At 23.1% G+C, this 23,282-nt stretch overlaps 6 protein-coding genes across 6 annotated transcripts; 1 reads left to right on the forward strand and 5 right to left on the reverse strand. All coding sequences in view use genetic code 6, as the record gives it.

Moving 5' to 3' along the window:
* Window positions 1–306: 306 nt before the first annotated feature.
* TTHERM_00600760 (MyTH4 domain protein) lies at window positions 307–3,063 on the reverse strand (the record flags this gene model as incomplete). Its single annotated transcript, XM_001032547.2, has 2 exons — window positions 307–1,226; window positions 1,803–3,063. The coding sequence occupies 2 exons, from the start codon at window positions 3,061–3,063 to the stop codon at window positions 307–309; spliced, it is 2,181 nt and encodes a 726-aa protein (XP_001032547.2).
* A 1,242-nt stretch (window positions 3,064–4,305) lies between these two features.
* On the reverse strand, window positions 4,306–9,951 carry TTHERM_00600770 (myosin head protein; the record flags this gene model as incomplete). Its single annotated transcript, XM_001032548.2, has 5 exons — window positions 4,306–5,372; window positions 5,825–7,598; window positions 7,655–8,084; window positions 8,135–9,140; window positions 9,309–9,951. 5 exons carry the CDS (start codon window positions 9,949–9,951, stop codon window positions 4,306–4,308), a joined length of 4,920 nt encoding a protein of 1,639 aa, XP_001032548.2.
* Window positions 9,952–10,559: 608 nt separating this feature from the next.
* On the reverse strand, window positions 10,560–16,056 carry TTHERM_00600780 (myosin head protein; the record flags this gene model as incomplete). Its single annotated transcript, XM_001032549.2, has 6 exons — window positions 10,560–11,653; window positions 11,710–12,907; window positions 12,966–13,559; window positions 13,617–14,094; window positions 14,324–15,350; window positions 15,519–16,056. 6 exons carry the CDS (start codon window positions 16,054–16,056, stop codon window positions 10,560–10,562), a joined length of 4,929 nt encoding a protein of 1,642 aa, XP_001032549.2.
* Window positions 16,057–16,576: 520 nt separating this feature from the next.
* TTHERM_00600790 (hypothetical protein) lies at window positions 16,577–19,577 on the reverse strand (the record flags this gene model as incomplete). The annotated part of the gene is made up of 6 exons (XM_001032550.1): window positions 16,577–17,176; window positions 17,227–17,392; window positions 17,456–17,982; window positions 18,045–18,240; window positions 18,288–19,345; window positions 19,407–19,577. 6 exons carry the CDS (start codon window positions 19,575–19,577, stop codon window positions 16,577–16,579), a joined length of 2,718 nt encoding a protein of 905 aa, XP_001032550.1.
* A 431-nt stretch (window positions 19,578–20,008) lies between these two features.
* Window positions 20,009–21,243, forward strand: TTHERM_00600800 (hypothetical protein). Its single transcript, XM_001032551.2, has one exon. The coding sequence runs from the start codon at window positions 20,039–20,041 to the stop codon at window positions 21,152–21,154; it is 1,116 nt and encodes a 371-aa protein (XP_001032551.2). The 5' UTR covers window positions 20,009–20,038; the 3' UTR covers window positions 21,155–21,243.
* Window positions 21,244–21,726: 483 nt separating this feature from the next.
* Window positions 21,727–22,652, reverse strand: TTHERM_00600810 (hypothetical protein; the record flags this gene model as incomplete). The annotated part of the gene is made up of 3 exons (XM_001032552.2): window positions 22,386–22,652; window positions 22,265–22,325; window positions 21,727–22,175 (listed from the first exon to the last, which is right to left on the reverse strand). The coding sequence occupies exons 1-3, from the start codon at window positions 22,521–22,523 to the stop codon at window positions 21,727–21,729; spliced, it is 648 nt and encodes a 215-aa protein (XP_001032552.1). The 5' UTR covers window positions 22,524–22,652.
* Window positions 22,653–23,282: the final 630 nt, after the last annotated feature.

Consider the following 23,282-nt stretch of genomic DNA (forward strand, 5'->3'; position numbering starts at 1 on the left):
TTCACTTCAAACAAAGTTAGTTTTTTAAAAAACTTTTAAAACGTTTTAAATTATTTATTTGAAAAATTTACAATAAACCTAAATAAATATTTTTTAAATTCGATAAAATTTCATATTTTTTTTTTAATTTTAAAATTTTGCTTAAGTTTTAAAAAGATTGATTTTAATTTTAGATAAAAATTAGTTAAAAAATTAATTTTTGTTGAACGCAATATATAAATATAGAAATAAATTAGTATAATAGTAAATTTAATTATGAGATAAGTATTATGGTATTTTAAATTGAAAGAGGATTTTGCTTATTTTTCAGATTGATAATAATTTTTAGATATTGTCTGAATTTAAGTTTATAGGAATCAGTTGATCTTTTTAGAAGAGTTATTAGTATTTCATTATTATATATTCAATTTAAAATGACTTTTCTGATTTGATTTAGTGAACAGTTTCATCTTTCATAGTTATTATTGTATTTATTTCATCTTTATGAGAAATTTGCTTAATGTCTTTGTAATAGTATTATATGTAAGTCTATTAATCTGAATTTAATATAATAAATGAAGTAGGTTTAAATATAAGACTACTTTATTAATAATGTTGTTTAGCTGAGTTAAAGCAATATTCTGCAGTAATTTCAGTTGCATCATAGTAAATAGAAGTTTTGCCAATATTGGTAAAATTATATTTTGATTAGAGCTAGTTGTAATTTTTATTTATCAGTTCATAAATATTTTTAATCATTGGTATTATTTAATCTTTTTGATGCTCTGAGAAAAAAATAGGAAGTTCTTAATCAATATTTGAAGATCTTAGAACATTTTAAAGAAAAGCATAAGCTCTAGCTAATTTCTCAATATCTGAAAAGTATTGAGGGTATATAGTGTAAATATCGTAAAAAATTTAGCTAAAGTTAAGCTTTATTGATATTTAATCATTTTCAGTCATCTAAAATGGAACAATAGATTTAATCATTAAAAATTAAAAGTAATCATCATTCCCTTACATTTTTTTCTTGTTTCTGATGTGTTCCCACTCTAACATAATGTCCCAAACATACTCATAGTCTAGAGCTATTTTCCTTGTTAGGTTATTTTCAAATTTTTCAACATCATATATTATAAATTAGTCTTCATTAAATCTTGTTGAATTTATTTTTAGTTATTACAAAATTTTAGTTTTTAGATCAAAGATGGTTTCATATTATTCGATGTGAACTAAAACAATGCTTCCTATTTAATTAAGATAAAACAAAAATTAAAATCTATAAATTCTGTATTATTTATTTTTAGTATTTTAAATTTCATAAATAATAAATAGTATTTGATTGAAAATCTAAGAGTGTTTGTTTGCTTGTGGAAAAAACTAATTTAGTAATGTAAATTGTGTTTCGTTCTAATTAATTTCTAAATGTAAAAGTGATATCTAAAATCCTGAAATAAAATAGAAAGCTTATTAGATCTTTTGAAAGACTTGGGGTTTTCGAAATTATTAATCACAGTGATGTATTACTAATTTTGATTAAATTATTTAGAACTACATTACTTACAGTTTAATTTAATTTGAATATTCCTTTTTTTTGGCTATAAACGATAATTAAATTCGAAAAGGTTTGAGTTGTGATAGATAGATAGAATCCCTTATTGTAAATAAAAGATAATTGAAAATTTCTCAATTTTAGGTGGTCATGAATAAATTATTTTTGGTTTTAATTTTCATTAATACGAATCTTACTCAATTTAAATGATTATATTTTAGAAATAAATTAGTATCTCTCTTCTATATAGAAAATTTAAAAAAATGTTTACCAGTTGAAAAGAAGATTGGAAACATGAGTTATTTGTTGTTAATTATCAAATCTAGGTAAGGTTTAGATAATGTACTTATTGAGACTGTTTTTTTACATTTGTATTTATCATCCTAGAATCTTCTCAATACCGCGGGAATTACTGTATTTATTTACTTCAAAACCGGGGTAATGTCTTACCAGGTTTTCTATTTCGGAAATTCAATTAGAAGCACATTTAATAAGCATAATAGGATTTTATCATTTGGAGAGTAGCAAAAGAGAAGACATTTGAGATAATTGAGAAGATCAAATAATTGTACTTACTGTAAATTGTTTCTCATCTACTTTATCACTTATGTGTACATTTCATTAATAAAGCTCTCTTTTTTGTTCTCTCCTAGTTAAAGAAGATATTAGATAACTATTTTTTTCATGTTTTTTTCTTTTTCAATTTTCTCTTTATATTTTTGATCGTTCTCTTAATATTTATCATAAGCATAACAATCAACATCTTTTTTTAAGCACATCTGATGAAACAAAACAGAAAAATGACGGACTGCCTACTTGCTTTCTTATTCGTTGTTTAAATCAATTAAGCTAGTTGTTGATATTGAGGAATCTTAAAAAGTCATTATATCTTTAAAGCTTTTTTTAAAACCTAAAAGAGTTTTGCGCTTATTTAGCTAAAAAATATTTGAGTAAACATATTCTGGAGTGTGTGCCTTGATTAGAGCAAACATTTCTTATGAAATTCCCTAAGAAGTTTCAAATTTTAAATCTAAACTATCTTAATCAATAGGTATATTATTAGGTCTTTCCTTTAAATCTAAAATTGTTATTATTTAAGTTGCATTTTCTTTGTATAATTAAACATCTTCTAGTCTATATTCATAGGTTTGATCAGCGCTTTGGCTCTCAAAAATGTTATAAAACTCATCATTTGGTGCAAAAATACAGTTTTAGGTAAAATTACTCTTCCTGGTTTAATTAGTTTATTGTTTTTTGTGTAAATGAGGACATTTATTAACATCATATTCAATATCAGATAAGATCTATTTAACATTTTTTTCTAAGGGTTTATCAATCGAATTTATAGATTCACAATAAAGTTAAGTTTCTTAACTATTTAGTGAATTTATCACACATGAATTATCATTTATAAATTCGAAAATATTTTATTTTTGTTAAAAATTTGACTGACTTTCAAAGCAGACTGAAGAAAAACTTGAGAAGTCTCCTTAAGAGTTCAAATTTTTTACAGGAGTGTAAATTTTGCTCATTGTATGATATTTTTGTTGTAAAATCTAATTATTAATTAATTAATTTGATCATTTAATCTTTAGATTTATTACCATGTATTCTATCAGAAAAATATTGATATTCAAAAAATTTATAAATTGATTTATGTTATTTGTTATTATCTTGCAAAAGTTATTCGTGAAATTTAGATTTTTTTTTTCTCTTTTTTAAACCATCAAAATTGGAAGCTAAACACTTCCATAAAAATTACAATTCTTTTATTGTTCATTTATTGGGTTTTGGATTTGTGTTATAAAAATAATCTTTTATGTTAATCTTTTTTATTGCTTAAATAGAGTTTGATATAAAAATCATATCAATTTTTATTTAAATCATAAATTAACTAAAATAAAAAAATCTTACTAAATATTTAAAAGAATTCATAAGCAAAGTTGTTCAAAAAAGACTATAAAGTTTAAATAAATAGATATTAATTTTTAGATTTTTTTATTAAAATCTACTATTATAAAATCATTATTATTTTCTATAAAAAGGATTGATTATCTATCTTGATATCGTTTCATAAATTATATTTAGAAATTTTAGTTATCAATAAAAGATTTAGCATTTTATATGACAATTTTTATGTAAATCTTTTAAAAAAAGGTAAAAAAATTAATTAATAATAATTATAATTAAATCTTATTGAGGTAAATAATATTTTGTAATCATTTTTTAAATTAATCGCATATACAAAAATAAATTACCTTGTTTTAATAAAGATTTGCATTTTTGATTAGCTATTGGCAAAAATAAATTTTAAAATCTTAGAAAAATTCTATTTATATTATTTATTTAAATATCTTAGATAGTATTTTTTTTAAAAATTAAGGTAATATTAGCTTAACTAATTAATAAATATATAGTTATAAATCTATTTTCAGAAAATTAATTCTTTCAGATAAGTGAAGACAATAAATTTTGAATATAATGAGTTTCATTTTGTTTGTAGACAAAAGTAATTTAACATTTCTCAATATTTATTTAAGAAAAACCATTTTTTTAATATAATCTAATTAATGATAATGGATTAAATACATTCTAATTTGTTTTTTTAAAAATAGTAAATATTAATAAAAAGTCTACAAAAATAGATATTTAGGATAAATAAATAAATTGTAAATTCAATAGAAAATTAAGGTTAGGTTGATTTATTTATTTATTTATTGATTGATAAATAGCAAACATTATTCCAGAAAAATATTGATTCATTCATTTATTAATCAATTAAATTTTTTTTATTAACTAGAAGAGAATAGTTGATTGCTATATAATTTTTAATATTGTTTAAGAGATTCTGACGTTTTTATATTTTGTGGTATTGAAGCACTTTAAATTGATCTTTAGTTTGTATTAATAGAAGAGTATATGCTTTTCATAGATTGATAATATTGTTCGTCTTATTGTTTTACCAACCCTTTGACTTGATTAAAATAATAAACAACTGTTAAAACATACTCAGTATTGATTATATGAGATTTATTGTCTTTAGTATTCAGTTTTATAAATTTGTCTTGGACTCCCCAGCTGATTAGCTAGCTGTACTTGTATTGCATTACTAGATGATTATTGTTTGCAGTTTCGTAGAATGACATCTAATAGGAGTTTAAAACCATCAAATAATTGAGAGGGTCGTTAGTTTGTTTTTGCTCATCACAGTATTTTATAGGTATTTTTAATCCCAAAAGATTGACATTATCTTTGGCTAATTATATGTATTCAAATTTTGATTAGAGCCTAGTCATTTTATTTTTTATATTTTTTTCGTATTCCTCCTAAATAAGCTGAAAAATGCTCCTTGACTCTTCTTCACTAAAACTTAAAGGTAGAATACTTGTTGGATCTTCAATGTTGGAAATATCTAATATATTAAGTAAATGTGAAAGCATCTGTATGTTAGTTTTTTTATCATCATAAACGAGATTTGAAATGTAAGTATCAAAATATATTTAGCTTTAGAGTAAGCTAATACCAACTTCGTCATTTGGATAAACTGTGTAAACAAAAATAGGTTTAAACATAAATTAGAAAGTCTTCTTTTAATTTTAATTTTTTTTCGTTTCAAAGGCACTTTGATTTCTATAAGTATCTTATAAATGAATAACATCCCATACTCCTTCTAATGGAAAAAGCATTCTTTCAAATACTTAATTTTCTTTTGTTTGTATTTCGAAGAATTCAAATAATTCAGGGATCAGACGACGGTGGTTGATATTCAATTATTCCATGACTTTTTATTTCAAATTGTTAAAATTATCATATGGATCTACATTCACAAGAAAACTGGTCCCTAAATAAAGTTTAAAAAGCAATAAATATTAAAGCAATAATTTAAGTTTTCTTTTCTTTAAATTAAATTAAATTAAATTTGAAAAAGAGAAATATTCAATTCTCTGAAAAACTCTTATTTTTTTCAATTATTGTTTTTTTAATCGAATAAAAATGAGTTTTTTAAACTTTATTTTTACAATTTTTAGTGATGAAATTTGTAAAATGATATTAAAAATTTTTAAACCGAAACAAAAAAATTGATGAAAATTGCTTTAAAAAAATAAAATTAAAATTACCAATTGGATTTTTTTCAATAATTGTTTTTTCAATTTTTTCAATCGAATAAAAATGAGTTTTTTAAACTTTATTTTTCCAAATTTCATCTAAAATTTGTAAAATGATATTTAAAATTTTTAAACCGAAACAAAAAAATTAATGAAAATTGCTTTAAAAAAATAAAATTAAAATTACCATTTGAAAGAGTAATTGGAACTTTTATTTGATATTAAAATATCAAAGCATTAATTTTCATTTCTGTGAGAACATGCTTATTGTAAATATTCTCTCTTTCTTTTAAATAAGTTATAGAGCGAAACAAAGTAGGAATCACATATTCTATGTATTTTAATATAGTGCTATGTTAGTGCCAAAATTTCATTAAATTAAAAATTAAGAAATTTATCATAGTCATAGTATACTCTTCATCAGTTCTGAAGCAATAACAAAATACTACTAAGTAGTGAAGAAGACGGAGAGTGTATAAATCGTTTTTATTACCATTTAACTATTTTAAAATTTAAGTCAAGACCTCATTTTTAAATTCTTAAGACCTGTTTTAAGAGTACTTCAAAAGTTTTTAAATTCTAGACTCCTATCCATCATTATACGAACTTTATGTTTAGTATTATTATGTCACCGAGTATTTAATAGTATCTGTTTCTTTGATAAATAATAATAATATTTCAAAGTGTGTAAGGGCATGAGCTATATCAGATGAAGGAAGCTTTATCAAGCTACCTCCTTTTATGCATGTCTTTTTAAATGTTAAAATTTCTTCTGTTGTTTTCTTACCAAAAAATTTGCTTCGCTCATTTAATCTTTTAGAGTAAAATTCAATATAATTATATTTCTTTATTTAAATCATATCTTCCTCATCTATTTGTTAAATTTGATAATCCTTGTCAAGTGCATATTAGACTTGCTTCATTTACTAAATTATTTTATCGTCTATTTCTTAGGAATTCAACAATTTAAGCAAAAGACTTTCTGATTCTATTTCTTCTTAGTCAGGAGGATTCACATAAATTTCATTTGTATGTTTCTCTGGGATGTGTAATAGACTTAAGTCTCCAGTCTAAAAATCAAAAGCATTCACATTTTAAGAATTTTATTATTTTTCACTTTTTAAGCTATAAGTGTTAACCTTACTTTATGATTACTCAGTTTAAATTTCATTAACAGCTATAGTATCATATAACAAAGATGCATTAGTTTCATTTATGCTAGTATCTTATCTTTGTAAAAATTAATTTGAAACACATGTTGATTCGCTAACCTTTTATTCTTCTTAACTTTGCTCTAATATTTATTTATTATTCTCTATTTAGGCTTCATTTTTTTCTTTTAATTCTTTCATTTTATCACTATATTCTTTAAGAATTTAAAATGTAGTCTTTGTAAAAGATGCTTTTACTATTTTTAACGTTAAGGTAATAAGATTTTTTACTTAAGTAATTTTAGCTTTTTACTTAATTAGTTAAAAGCAATGATTATATATATTAAAAATCTTCTGTGCAAAGAAAATATTGTTTAATTTTTTAATTCCTTCTAATTTTTTCTAAAACCTTTTATGGAATCTAAGGTACCTAACATAAATCTGAATTCTTACTACTTAAGCAGTCCTTTTACGCTTTATTTCTGCATACTTTATCTAATCAATAGCACTTTCAAATTCCTATTTCATGTAGATTTTATTATTACCAAATAGAATAAGAGAGTCACTGTAGTTTGGATACATCTTTGAAACTAAAGCTTTACATTCATCTTTAAAATTTTTAATTTAATCTATTGCTTTTTTTTCTAATTACTCATCACAAACTCTATACTCTTTAAAAAAAGTTAAATAATCCCTTCTTTAGGGATAAGTGCTTTTCCTTACTTCTATTGAGTTTATAACACCCAGATACTCTATTTATTGCAATACATAACCTTCCAAGAAATAGTCACTTTTTTTAACTTCATTTGTCTATTTTTATAAATTAACTATAATAAATCAAATGTTATTTTTAATTGTGAATTTACCTTAACACATCTAACAAAATGAACATCTGAAGAATTTAATTCTTTCATCAACTCTACCATTTAATTACTAAATTTCTCTCCTAAAAATCTTGCTCTATTTTATTATGTTTATTCTTCATTACCAAAGATAGAAGGTATGTATTTGTTGCTACTTTTACTAATTACATCTTTGAGGGTTTAACTTACTTCATCGATATTCTTTGCTATAAATCCTTCAATTTTGTAGCTAACAGGATTCTATGTGTGATTTATCAAAAATGTGCCATTATCCATTTTAGGAAATTGAATGACTTATATTTATTGATTTTTAAAGTCATTTTTAAGAGACTATAAATATTTTGAATCGTCTTTGGATTATGTTTTGCAACAATCGTTAAGCAGCTTGTAACTTCTATTTAAAGTTTGAATGATCATTGAATTATCCTAATAGCTATTCCAAAAAAAATACATTAAATATAAAAAACTTAAAAAGGAATTTACCATAAATTTGAAAGGAAATTCTCTAAACCGTCTTCTTTAAAAATTTATTCTTCATTCTTAAAAACATATTAAATGTATAGTTGCTAAAGATTCTCATTTGTATAATTAATGCAAAGCTATTCAAAAGAATTTTCTTAAAAGTTTTCAAAACCAAAAATATCAAGTAATCCAATCATATTGTTATTAGAGGTGTTTGTTGTGTTATAGTTTACCTGATTATTTTTTATAATTTGGTTTAATTTATCAACTAGCCAGTTGAATAAGTTATCATAAAGTGCTTTACTCAGAGTATTTTTTGCATGATGACACTATACTGCATCAGCTGGTTTATGATATACTTCATTCACTGCTACAATTGTTTTATAAAGAAGTGCTTTCTTAAGATCATCTAAATTAATACCTAGTAAACTACTGACTATCTGTAGCACATTTTCATTTACCACTGTGCATGGTGATGAACCCTCAGAAAATGATTAATTTGAAAACTAAATGTTTCCTAAATGTAAAATAGCAGATAGTATTTTAAAAATAGTATTTTGCAAGTCTTCTTCGAATTTCATAACTTTGAAGGAATTAATAATTCCTTGAAATAATTAAGTGTCATCAATAGTTTCTACAGAGTAGCAGTCACTCTAACTTAAGTATTAAAACTCAGATGGTTTTTTATTTAAAAGATGAAGTTTTTCCAATAATTAATTATCTTTTGACTCCAATAAGTGATAAAAGATATGATAATTTCTCTCTCCTTAGCTTAGATGTATCACTCTACTTTTTTCAAGTAGATATTTAGTGATTGTAGCTCCATTTATTTTCTTTTTAGCTATTTCAATTTATACATATTTACCAAAACGACTTGAGTTATCATTTCTCACTGTTTTTGCATTTCCAAATGCTTCGAGTACAGGGTTGCAGGATAATATTTTTTCTTCGATGCTTTCATTTGAGTTATCATGAGTACTAATTTAAGTTAAAAATCTCATCGAATATCTTGCATTCTCTGTCTTACCTTTTAAAATATTAAAAGAACATCAATATTGGTAAGATTTATACTTAATTAAGTAAATAAGTAAGTAATAGTTTTTAGATTTATTTAAGTATTTTTTGGTATTTAATTTCCTTAATAAATCATTTTATGAAATTAATATATTTCTAAATAAATCAAAACAAAATTTACCTGCACCACTTTCACCGCTAATAACTATTGCCTACTTTTTATTGAACTTAATTAAATTTTTATAAGCCATTGCAGAAATAGAGTATATGTGAGGCTATTGCATTTCAAGATCAAACAAATCAAAGTTTTTATTTAAATTTTCTTTTATCATATCAATCGTTTGATTAGAAAATAATTCTTTCAAACTTTTGTAAGGATTTAAAACTATTAAAGTAGGGCCGATATAAGTAAAGATATTGTCTTATGCATATCTCTATTTTAAGTTAGCAATCAATTCTGCCTCATTAAGAACACTCATTTTTACCATGTCGTAAAATGATGTTTGGCTTTGTTCTTCTCTCTAAAATAAATTTTTAACATTTGTCTCAATCTATTCAGCATTTTAGCCATTTTCCTATTCAATGCTTATGTTAACTATTTATTGTCCGCCTACATTCTTTACTTAATCTGATACTATAATTGCTTTTCTAAATATGTATTGCTCTTCTCTATTATTATTTTTCTTATACCAGCATCTAACGTTGCTCATAACCCAAGTGCTATCTGCCTCTTTGGCTTTTACTGGGTTATTGTTAGCGTTTTTATTTCCTCCCTGCTATTATTAATTTGTAGAAGAATTAGGAAGCTTATTTTAGCTGCTCATAAAATAAAGTAAAAACCTTTAGATTTTTTAATTGAAATCTATCTATCTTTCTAACTAACTATCTATTTATTATCAATATTTGTGAATCAAAATTAAGTATTATAAATTAAATAGCAAATTTTGCGTGCAAAAATTAGTAAACTTGATATAAATAATATTTAACATTAAAATACCATACTAAAATATATACTTTATTAACATCCAAGAGTTTCCTTATTATTAATCAGAGAATTTTTCTAATAAAAAAAATTTGCTGATTAATTTTGAGAATAACAATTTCAATAAATAATTTTATAATTAATAGATATATTAAAATAGTTGTTTTCTCATGACTCTGATTTAATTATAAAATATCTGTAGAAATAATTTGACTTTTAATATTTGCAATATTTTTTTTTTACAAAATCTTAATTAAAACCTTCTTGTTTTAAAATAAATTAAAAAAATTTTATTTTATTTTTATATTTTAAATTTAAAAAATTTGAATTTTATATTTTATTTACTTAAATCAATGATAAATTAGAGGTACAAAAAAACATAAAAATATATTAAATCTAGTACTTGCTTTTTTTATCATTACAAATATAAAAATTTATTTATTAATTTTTTCATTATTAATTTTCTTGCTCATTGTTATTTTAATAGTATTCCAAAAATTACTAAATTAATTGATTGTTTGCAAGTCTATTCTCTTCATTTTCATCATCAATGATATTATTATAAGCCTATTACATTAAATTTTTGGATTCTTAGAAATAGAATAATATTTAAGCAGAGTATTTTGATTGTATTAAGTGTTTGATTCCTCCTTTGGTCTAAATAAGGATGTGATCTTAAAGATCATATTTGCTTCTTCCCCACCTTTCTATGTCTTAGTATGAGTATTCTATTATTATCTTTTTGCTTTCAGATGTAACTATAAAAAAGTAGGTTGGTTTTAGTACTAATATCACTTCTACATAGCTGCAATTAAATTCGTTTTCAGACTCGGTTTTCAATTTACATTAGTAATCCTAAATTTCTATTTCAGGAGGAATATACTTCACTTCGATTTAAAGACCTAAATAGTATTTATTATCTTTTGCAATCATCAAGTACATATATTTTGCTTGGAGGACATTGAAAAGACCTTTAATTCTTTCGTACTCCTTATTGATAGGTCCAATCACTTCTTGTCTAGATTCTTGTTGCATAATTAATGGAAGAGAGTTCATAGTTTCTTGGTCTGAGTGGCAATTATTTATAATCTTAAGTAAAGCACTTAATTATATAATTTTTTCTACTTCATCTATGATTTATTTTCCCACGTAGATATCGAAAAATACCTAGCTGAATTAAAGGCTTATACCTGCTATGTCGTCTGGATAGAGAGTAAAAGGAAATAAAACTTTAATCATAAATATTGATATAATATACTGTTCAGATTCTTTCTACTACATTTATTAATTATAATTTCCTTTTTCTTTCATGGATTAAACCTTTTAAATTTGTTTTTGATTTTATAAATATAAAATATCCCAAATATACTGATCAGGCAAGAGCATTTTTTCAATTGTTTTATTTTCCTCTATAAATTGCAGCTCAAAAAGTTGCAAGTAATTCGGTTTTATTCTGTCAGTATTTATCTATACTTGCTTCATGATCTTTTACTTTAATTACTCCACTGTGTCCCAAGAATCTGCACAGACTTAAATGCTTATACCTATTTTTTATTAATTTTAAGTTTTGATAAAATTTTTTTTATTTATTTTTGATTACCTGTACAAAAAGCAATAGGAAGACAAAGTTTATTCTAAAGAATTAATGCATTAATTTCGTACTAAGGGATGAGCAATGTAAATAGTTATTTCCTTGGATTCTCTTAATCTATTTTTCTAATAATTGATGGAATTATATAAAGTATGTAGTTTTTAATTTTCATGTTATCTTTCCATTAGTTTTCATATAAATAAAAAATGAGGAAATGCATTAAAGCCTTTAAAAAATCATCGTCAGGAGTAAAACAATACAGGAAGACCTTCAAATATTAAAGAATTAAATAACTTTCAGATTCTTTCTTATTTTTATTTAACTACTTTATGATTTGAGTTGTTACTTCGTTATAAAATTAAGTCGATTTTTTCAGGCTGACTAAATTCAAATCTTAAATGTGGATAGATACTAATTTAGAATCGTCATATTTTTCTAATTTCATTAGTTCTAGCAAGAATTAAAAGTGTGAAATGGCTGCCTTTTTCTCTTCATCGTTTACTTATATTAGAGTACCTTTGCTCAGACATTTTTTTTAATAAGAAAGTATTTCTTTTTCATCCTTTTTAACCCCAAAATAATTTTTTCTTATATTTAAATGTTGTTTATAGAAGGCTATCATATCAAACTTTTTAATCTCATGGTATTAATCTACTTCAATATCTTCCAGCTTAAAGTAGCAATCATCTGCTTTTTCATCAATTTCTTCTATTGTTTCAGGAGAGTTAGAAGATAACAGTTTAGCCAATTTCTCTGCATTCTAATTTTCTTCCTCTGTTGGTCTTGGAATGAAAATTGTGTTATCACCAAATTAGTCTGGATCTTAAAAGGCAAACTAATTCCAGTCTTAGATATTTTTAGTATTATAATTGTTTATGTCAACGTTCTAATTAGTAACATAGAGATTTTATTAATTATCTTGGTAGTAGAATTTGTTAGAATCTATAACTGCTCCATTTGGTTCAACTTAAGAAGTAAAATAGGCTGAATTGCTCATGTTTGTGGAAAAGTTTTTATCATATTGATCGCTTAATATAATATTGTGGTTCATTGAATTCGATTACAAATTATTGCTATTATTTTAAGTCTAGGAAAGTCTTTTTGAGCTTTAATCAGTTGAGTTTGTAAGATTTTATTAAGATTATTACTTTAATTTTATGTCTTCTTATTATCTATAAATAGATTTTTTCCTTTCTATTTCCTCTACCTATTTTATTATTTTTTTCATAAATAAATTAATTTAAAAAAAAATAATATTTTTTTACAGCTTTAACTTTGAGATAAAACTCTTTTATAGCATAAAAAGAGATTGCTTTATTAACTTTAAAGAAATAATCTATTTTCTTATAGAATTTTATAAAAGTTTATTCCTTAGCTTTAGATTTTATCTTCTCAAAACCTTTATACAAATGGTTTAACAAAACTTATTTAAATATTGATCTTATAATTTGAATACTCTTTCTCTGTTTTTTTTCTAACTGAAGCCTTCTGAATATTTTTTGGATGGATATAGTAGCAGCTGTTTGTTTTTTTTTAATGCAATTTTATTTAAGTTTCTCAAGTTAAATTTCAAATTCCTGCTTGAGATATATCCTAGACTATCCATATAAAACTTATTTGTCAGAAACGCTTTTAAAGCACTCAATTAAAATTTCTTAACATAATTTTTAATAATCTGTTCTTTTTGAAAATTCTAAAACATCTGAGCAAACCCTATATTAAATGAAGAAGGCTTGATAAGTTTTTCTGACTGGATATGTATGTTTTCTGACTTCTATAGACTCCAAAACTCCTAAGTATCTTATTTACTGCATCACATAGCCTTGAATAAGATGATCTTTTTTCTTTTCTTCATTTGGCTAACAAAAAAATAATAAATGATCAATAATTTTAATCTTTTAAATAAATTTTTTTACTTTTATGCATCTAACAAAGTGTACATCTGAAGAATTAAGCTCACCCATAAGTTCAGTCATTTATTGTTTAAATTTTGAGCACAAATACTTATTTTTAGCGTTATTAGAAACAAATTTTCCTTATTAACTATTCATACTTTTGTCTTAACTGGACTGTTCTTCAAAGCTAAAAATTTCCAAAATATCTTAATTTTTTGAGTTTAAAATGCAATTCTAAATCTCCTAATTCAATTCATCCATGTTTTTTTCTCTAAATCCTTCAACATTGTATTCAACATTGCTTTAAGTATGACATATAGTGAAAGTACATTTTATCAGCTTGGGAAAAATCAATTTTTTATTATTTTAATTTTATTCTTTTATTTTTGTTAAAAAAGTAGTATCAGTACTGTTTTTCAATAAGCAACTTTCATTAAGAAGAGCAAATATTCCGCTGTTAGTATCAAATAAATCTAATATGGCTTAATTGTCCTAGTAACTATATCATAAAATATTATGAAACTAAAGTAAAACTAAATAATTAATTTTATTTAACATATGAAGCTTTCTTTTATTTCTAAAAACTACATATAAATCAATTAATTTTTTTGGCAATTATAAAAAATAAAAAATTTTTCTCAATTTCGATAGAAAAAATTTACTAACTTGAATAACCATATATTTTTTAGTAAGCAAAATTAATTAATTAAAATTCAAACAGTTTTTACCTCAAATTAGAAAGATATTTAGAAAGCCCGTCTTCTATGAAAATCTTTTCTTCGTTTTTGAAAACATAAGCTATATACAACTATTATAGATATTCGTTTGTGTAATTTATGCACATTTACTCAAATGAGTTTAATTCGAAATTTTCAAATCCAAAAATATCCAGCAGTCCAATATTTAAGATATCGCTATTTTTTAAATTCTGCAAATCTTAGCCTTCAGGTATTATTCCATCATTTAATTTGCCTACAAGCCAAGAAAATAATTTATCGTAAAGAGCTTTGCTGAGAGTATTTTTATTATTTATGCATTCATTTTTTGTTACTGGAGAATATATAATTGAACCAGGAGTTTGTCTGGCTTTTTTAATAAACGATTCTTTAAGTTGATTGCTATCTGTTGACAATAAAGTGGCTACTATTTATAACATATCTTCATTTTATACTTTACAAGGCGTGTTCACATCATATTCTTTGTCATCAAATTCTATATTACCCAAATACAAAATTGCTGAAAGTAATTTAAATATTGAAAGCTCTAGATTATCTGAGAAATTCATTTTTCTTAGCGAATCTAAAATTCCCTAAAACATTTCCTAGTCATTCATATTTTCTAAATTTCTACAACTACTTTAGTTTAAATAAACAAAGTCTTCAACCTTTTTTCCACTTAAGCTGACTTATTATATAATATTTTTGTCTCCTCCTATTAGCAAATGATAAAATATATGATAATTTCTTTCTCCCTCACTTAAGTGAATGACACGACTTTTTTCTAACAAATATTTCGTTATGAAAGCTCCTATTATTCTTTACTATTTATTTACTAAAATCTTAACATATTTGCCAAATCTACTTGAGTTGTCATTACGAACTGTTTTTGCATTACCAAACGCTTCTAACAAAGGATTGCATGAAAGAATACGATCTTCGATACTAATTACACTTTTTTATATATTTGAACTCTATTCTTAATTATTACTTAGCTAAGTTAAAAACTTCATAGCATATTTTGCATTTTCAGTTTTACCTATTTTATTAAAAAAATAATTATGATCATTCATAAAATCAATTTTAAATTATGCTAAAAACAATTTATTCTAAGTTGCTTATTGAATACTAAGCATTTGCTAGAATATGCTTCTTGTAAAATAAATAGAAGCGTTTAGTTATTTCAGTAAAATAAATGTAAATTTACCTGCACCACTCTCTCCACTAATGACTATGGCTTGCTTTTTATTGTTCTAAAATAAATTCTTGAAAGATAAAGCTGCTATTGCATAAATATGAGGACTTTGTTGAGATAAGCTAAAGAGCTACTTTTGCTAATTTAAATTATCTTTAATTGACTAAATAACTTTGGGGCTAAACTGCTCATCTAGTTTTTTATAAGGGTTCATAACTATTAGAGTAGGACCTATATATGTGAATATTAAATCTTGAGAGTATCTATTCTAAATGTTGATGATTAATTCAGACTCATTTAATGTTGCCATATTAACCATGTCCTCAAATAACTAATTTTATTGATTTTCATCTCTTTGGAAAATATTTTGTTTGGATATCATAACCTCTCCCTAGTTTGATTCATCTTTTTCATAACAAACCAATACTTGATCAGAATTAGCTGTTGATTCTTTTATCCTTCCTTTATAAAACAATTTCTTTTCCTCTTTTTTATCACTAAGCTTAAACCAGCAAGGGGCTTGGCTAATCATCCATTAATTTTCGTTCATTTTTTCCTTGAAGAAGTCTATTACTTATTAAGCTAACAAAATAATTTATATGGTATAGAACTTCTATTGTTTAATGCTAATTAATTAAGTTTAACAATTATTGATAGTAAATTTTATAAGAAAAACCTGTTCAAAGTGTTAAAACTATTAAACCATAAAATTTTAATAATTCCAAACAGAAAGAATTATCAAATTCTGTCTGGATAACTTTAACAATAATGTAAAAATAGGTATTGAATTTATTCAAGAAATTAAATAAATAAGTAAATTTATTTTTGTAAAAAACATATCTCAGGTGATGCAGTAAATATTTAATAATCGTTAAAACTTATTGTTATTTTTTTTTTGTAAGCATAAGATATTTTTTGACTGATTTCATAGAATTGATTTAGAAAATAAATGCTTGGTTACATGGAAAATAAATATGTTTAAATAAAAATGAAGAATTTTAGCAATAAGATAAATAGTGTTTTTTAATATTTAACAATCAACAAAAAATATTTTTATACAAGTTTTAATGTCAAAAATTAAACAAATTCTTTTATAACTTTTAGAATTGTTCCAATGTTTATTTTTTTTGCTTTTCATACTCTATTATTAGCTATTTCATATCCTCCTAGCTTTCATCGTATTTATTTTGAAGTTCTTTTAGAGCTTTATCTTTTTGTTTTTGTTCATTTTGCAACATTATAAGTTAAACTTCATATTTCTCATTCCTATCTTTAATTTCATTTTGCAGATCAGCTATTTGCTCATCTTTTCTACGAATATTTTACTTGCACTCTTCTAGCAAATACAATAAATCTTGAATTTTATTACTTTTTTCATTTATTTCTTTATCTTATTTACTTTTTATATCATTGAATTCATTCTAGAATATGTCAATAATTTCTTTTTTCTTTTCCAACTCTTTTTATAAATTTATTTTTTCTTCATTAATACTATCTGCCTCCTCGTTAGCTTGCTATAATTATTCTTCTAATGCCTCTATGATTTAGTTTTATTTCTCATACTTCTTTTAAATCTTATTAAAATCATCATTTAAAACTTATTCTCTCTATCTTGACTGTTCTAGCTGATCTTTCAAGTCTTCTATCGTATCATTTTTATCTTCTAACATCTTTTTAAAAATATAAATTAGCCTTAAAATTTTTTATTTTATTTCATTACAATATTCTTAGCTTAAACTGTTTCTTAGCATTTTTCTAAATCTTCTTCTATATTTTCGAAGTATTTCATTTTAGCTCTTAACCTCTCAAGCTCAAGGTTATCAGTCATATTTCTGTCTTAAATATCTTGCAATTGTCTTTCTAAGCTTAGCTTATCATGCAATAACCTTTTAATATAAATTTGTGTTAAATATTATCTTCTAAAATCATTATTATAAATAAATAAATACCTATCTCTTTCCTCTTCTAAGCTTGAAACCTCTCTCATATAAGTAGATTTTTTAGTGTCCAGCTCTTTTTGAGCTACATCTCTTTCATTTACAATTTCAGAAACTTCTTTTTTTACCTTTAGCAAAGCATTCTACAATTCTTCAATAAGATTAGCTTGGTCAGAGTTTTTCTAAACAGCCACTTTCATCAAATGACGGGAATCTTGCTCTTGTTTGCATTTCTCTTCATAGGCTCTTGAGAGTTCTCTAAATCTATTATTATTTTCTAAAAAGTATTTTTTAAATTCTTGCTCCATAAGCTCTATATTTTCTTTGAATTCATCCTCTTTGACCTTCTCCCATTCTCTTAGCTATTTTTCTTAAGATTGTTCCCTTTATGAAAATTCTTATTATATGTCTCTAATATACTACTCGTGTTTATAGTTTAATTCATCTACTTTCTTCTCATATTTGTATTCCCATTCCCTTGTAATCTCCAGTAATTCTTATACTCTTGTTTTAAGCATCCCGTTTTCATTAGCCATTAGCTTTTGATTATTAAAATCATTGAAATTTATTCATATCATCTTATAAAAATTGTTATAAATACTTTATTTTCTTCTAAAACTTATTCATATTTTTTATTGATCTATTCGTACTTCGTAACGTAAGAGTTTGTTTGATCAAGAGCCTTTTTATGGAATTCACTAAGTGTTTACTCGTTTTCTCTAAGTCTTCCCCTCATTTCAATTAGGTCTTCTTACAAATTCTTAATTTCTGATGCTTGTTTATCCATTTAGTCTTATCTATAAAATTTATTAATAAGAAATAAACTAAATTTTTTAAATATTACCTAATTGCTAATTCTCTATGGTATTATCCATTCTCTTTAATTAAATCTGTTATACGTAATTGGAGAGTTTCAACAATTTCTTCTCTTTTTTCTGTTTTATTTAGCATCCTTATCCTTTCATTTTTTATCTCACTAATTTACTCTTCTAAAAATTACTTTTCTTTACTCATAGTCTTAATTTTTTGAGTTTTTTATCTATTATCTTCTTGAACTTAATTGAATTCTTCTTACAATTTTTCATATTTTTATTCCCAAAATTTGTCATTGACCTCATACTTGTTTATCAATTCCTTTTAAATTTAAAGAGCTTACTACAAATCTTACTGCATTTATAAATGATCTCCTTTCCATTTAAAGTTATCCCCAATTAAATCTCCTTAATCTCCAATTGAAATTTTTTTATTTGCACTCTAATCGTTAAAACTCATGAGATTGCTAATTGGTCTTTAGCCTTGTGAAGGAAAGGCATTTAAATTACCAGATTTAGGGTTAGTTTAATCTGCTATCTATATATTTCTGCCTTGATTACCTGAGTTTGGTAGAGTAGCTAAATTGTTTAAATTATTGAAATTCTAATTCTGAATTTGACCTTAATATTTTATATTCTCAATAATATTTTCTGGAGTTTATCCATCAATCCTTAATATCCTTTAAAAATTTCTCATAGAAGTGAGACCTTAAAGATATATAGAACGATTTTCTGTGCATAGTGGGTTTGAATTCTTTCCCATTTCAAAACACAATTCTTACAGTTTAGACAAATCTTGGATATATTAGAGCTGTTTTACATCTCTGATCTTATTATTTTTTAAATCAATAGACTTTATATTATAGTTTGGCCCAGCCATTTGCTATAATCCTGAAAGGTTTGTTATTTTATTATGAGACACGATAAGTTTTTCAAGTCTAAAAAGTGATCCTAAGCCAGACAATTCACTCAATTTATTACAACTTAAATTGAGAATTTTTAAATTACTCAATCCATCTAAACCATCTATTTTGATAATACTATTAGAACTCAAATTTATCTCTTCTAATCTAGTAAATCTTGATAAGCCCTATTGAATAAGTATTTAGAAAATTAATTAAATTTAAAACAGTAACAGCTATTTATCATACAATCATACTTTAGAGGGCCTCGCTATGCATAATTCTAATATATTTGATTTTTATTTTATCTTAAAGATCTATAATATTAGATATGGTATTTTCTTTTATATTATATCCTCCATATTCTAATTCATCAATGCTTTCTGTTAAATCATCATTACTTTTGTTATAATCAGCCATTTAATCTACTATTAATATATATTATTAAATTTTGTTTCAGCTTTTTTGATGAAATTCAAGATTAAAATTATTGGTTTTTATTTTTTAATTTGAAAAGATTCAAATATTATCTAAAAAAATTCACATTCTTTTAATATTTTTTGAATTCACTAAAAATGATAAACAGCAATTTTTACAATTTAAAAATATTTGCAATATATAAATTATTTTAAAATTGATGACTTGCTAAATTATTGTAAGCCTAAAATATTTTTTTTAGAGAATCATAATTTTTTTAATATTTAATATCTTGTTTTAAACATAAAGTTAGTTACTGTTTTACATTCTTATTTTATTTAGCGATTTATCTTAAAGGCATATTTTAAATTATTTCAAAACTAAGTATTTTTATTCATCCTAAATCAATCATACAAATAATATATTTAAAAAACTTACAATTAACAATTATTAAGAAACTAAAAATGGATTAAATATGTTAAGTAGATTTTTGTGAATGTCATTAAAATTAGATAATAAATAATATATGTTTAGATATTAAATGTGAATAAAAACAGAGATTTATATGCAGTAAATGCAAAGAAGATAATATTCACAGTAAATGTAATGTAATTAGTTTAGACGATCTATCCCAAATGTAGAATAATTCAAGTTATGAAAGTTTTCTAAACCAAAAAAACAGCTCTTTATAAAGTAAGATAGAAATGACTTATGAAAGTATATTTTAAATATTCGAAAAGTACATAGAAGATGTTACTGCATAAATTAGAAGATATTTAAAATTCATAAATCTTAGATATGCAAATTTATTTCAATTCGAAAGCTAAAGAGTAGAATATTTTTAATAAATCTAAGACTCAGTCTTTTCTAATTAGCCTTTATCAATAAAGAATATTGCAATTACTGATATATTAAATAAATTCAATGATTAAGAATAACTTGGTGAAGAAATTTTTGTTTTATAAAATAATCTTAAAATTGAGCTCAACGACATAAATGAACTACTAGAAAAGTTATCAAAAAGGCTAAGCTTTGATAAAGTAAGCTATAATTATGTTACAAATTTAGATTCCCAAATAAATCCTTTCAAAATATCTCTATCTAGAAAAGAGGCTGTTGCAGTAACTTCATAGTCTTATGAACCTTGCTTTAGTATTATAGAACCTCCCTTAGCTTCATAAAAAATTAGTGAAATAACTCTATAAATATTCAAAAAAGGAAAATTAGGAATATCAATAGGTATAATATCAACTTAAAATCAAAAACTTTAAAAATTTTAAAATGCACTTGGTGTGGACTCTGATTCAAAGTATATTTATTAATGTGGAAACAAAGGAAATTGTTATTTAGTAGATAATTACAGGTAAAGTTGGAGTGATATAAATGGAATTTAGTTTGACACAGGAGATATAGTTTAAATAATTTATGATCCACAATAATAAACTTTATAGTTTTTAAATACAACAAAAAATACATAATGCACTTTTGATAATATTTAAAATCTTTCTATCTATAAAGACTATTATTCCTTTTTTATATCATCAGTAGGATCTAATCACGAAATCAAGATATTGTATTGAATATTTAAACTCCATGTTTAAAATTTAAATTAAAACTAAATATCCCTAATTTATTCTAATAACTTTCATTTAAAACTAATCATTTCTTAGCATATTTATTTATTTATTTATTTATTTATTTATTTATTTATTTATTTATTTATTTATTTATTATATTTCTATAAATATAAAATGAATCTATTATTTACTATTTATAAATTTTCAATAAGCAAGTAACTACGATTGAATTAGATAATTTTTAATTTAAAATATTAAGGTTTAACTTTAATGTTAAAACTAAACATTTTTAATATTTGTTTGAACAAATAGATTTCTGCAAAGTAGTTTATTTTGTTGAAATAATAATTTTAATAGAAATATTACAAATAACTTAAATTGTTTGCAATAATAAAATATTATTTACATATATTAATATAATAAACTTTATATTGGTTAAAATAGTAAATTTTATTATTTAATCATCTTTTTTTCAAATTTGTTATGAGAATATTCATATCCTTGTTTGAGTTATATACATATTATTTAATTATTAATTAACTTATTTATTCATTAATGGCCTCTTTTCTTTTACTTCATGTTTTTATAATATAACTCATAGACTCGCATCTTTAAATTTAGTTTTTATTTTAATTAATTTGAGGCAAAAATCCCTTTTCTTATTAGTAGTTTCTACTAGGAGAACAATATATATTCATTCTTTCTTGCTTTAATTAGTTGTTATTTTTATAATTTTAGCATATGTTTTCCTTTTAATGTTAAGGAGAATTATGTAATTATGTAAAACACTATAAGGAAGGTTTAGAATTGTTTCTTCTTACAATTTAGTCTGGCCCAAAGAATTTAACCTAATTTTTATCATCTTAGTTTGTTTTTTTCTTCAAAATACGTTCTGATTAAATGCCTTTAATTGGTTATTAATGATAGCTATAATGTTTTTATGGGTATCTTTATCTTATGCTTTTTTTAGTATTACTGTCATTTGGTATTATATTTAGTTCTATTAATCTCTTAAGAGCCTCATCTATTTTAGAAAGGTAAATAATGAAATTATTCAATAAACCTTTGAGTTTTCTAATAATATATTTCTTCAATTAAAAGTACAAATTTTACCTACTTGTTGTTGTGTTTCAATGCATTATTTCTTCAGTTCCATTTTTTGAGGTAGAATAAACTATTTTGATTACAAATATGATTTATGTAGATTTATTTTCGATTTGCATAAACAAATTACATTTCCATGAACGTCATCCCATTAGCTATCACTATTTTAATTTATGTTTTAGCTTTTTAAGATATTCTTTTAGTTAGCATCTCTATCACTCACTAATTTTTTATCAGAATTGTTATTTTTTCCAGCACTAGAGCCCATTAAAAGCTTTCTTATACTTATTTTATTAATTCTAATTGATTCTTATAATTTTGATTTATATGCTTAGATATTTTTTCTAAAAAATTACAATTTCAAATGTTAAATTATTAATTAAATAATCTAAGGAAATTATACATATATCTTAATTAGATTATAGCATAACATCTCTTTTATATCTGATAAAAATTAATGGCTAAAAAGAAAGCCTTAACGTAAAGTATATGTAAATATATAAGTCTATTTACATTTACAAATAGAAAAAAATTGATTTCGTAAAGATTAAATAAACTATAAAAACCTTAATAGAAAGATAGATACACATTTTTTCTATCACAAAATAAATATATTCAATAAATTAAAATAAATATCAAGTAAAAATTGAAAAATAAAAATATTATTGTTAAATAAATATTCTTAAAAGCAATATTTAATTATTGAATATAGTACTTATTATATTTAATTTTATTTTGAATTACAGATCTGCATAAAAGTTAACCTCAATTATAAAATAGAGGGTAAGAAATAAAATAAATAGATTTAATAATTTTTTTTATTTAAAATAATCTAAACAGAAATCACAAAAAAATTTATAAAGATTTTTCAACCCAACCCTACTTTTAAAAAGGCTTTGATTTTTTAAAAAAGATATTATTTTTTTGAAAGGTTATATTTAAGTATAAGAATATCATATTATTAATAGTTTAATTATTTTCAAATAAAATTAATTCTATTTTTTAATTTAAAAATACATTTTTATAA

The sequence above is a fragment of the Tetrahymena thermophila genome (genome assembly GCF_000189635.1).
Source record: "Tetrahymena thermophila SB210 genomic scaffold scf_8254563, whole genome shotgun sequence".
Classification (NCBI taxonomy): domain Eukaryota; phylum Ciliophora; class Oligohymenophorea; order Hymenostomatida; family Tetrahymenidae; genus Tetrahymena; species Tetrahymena thermophila.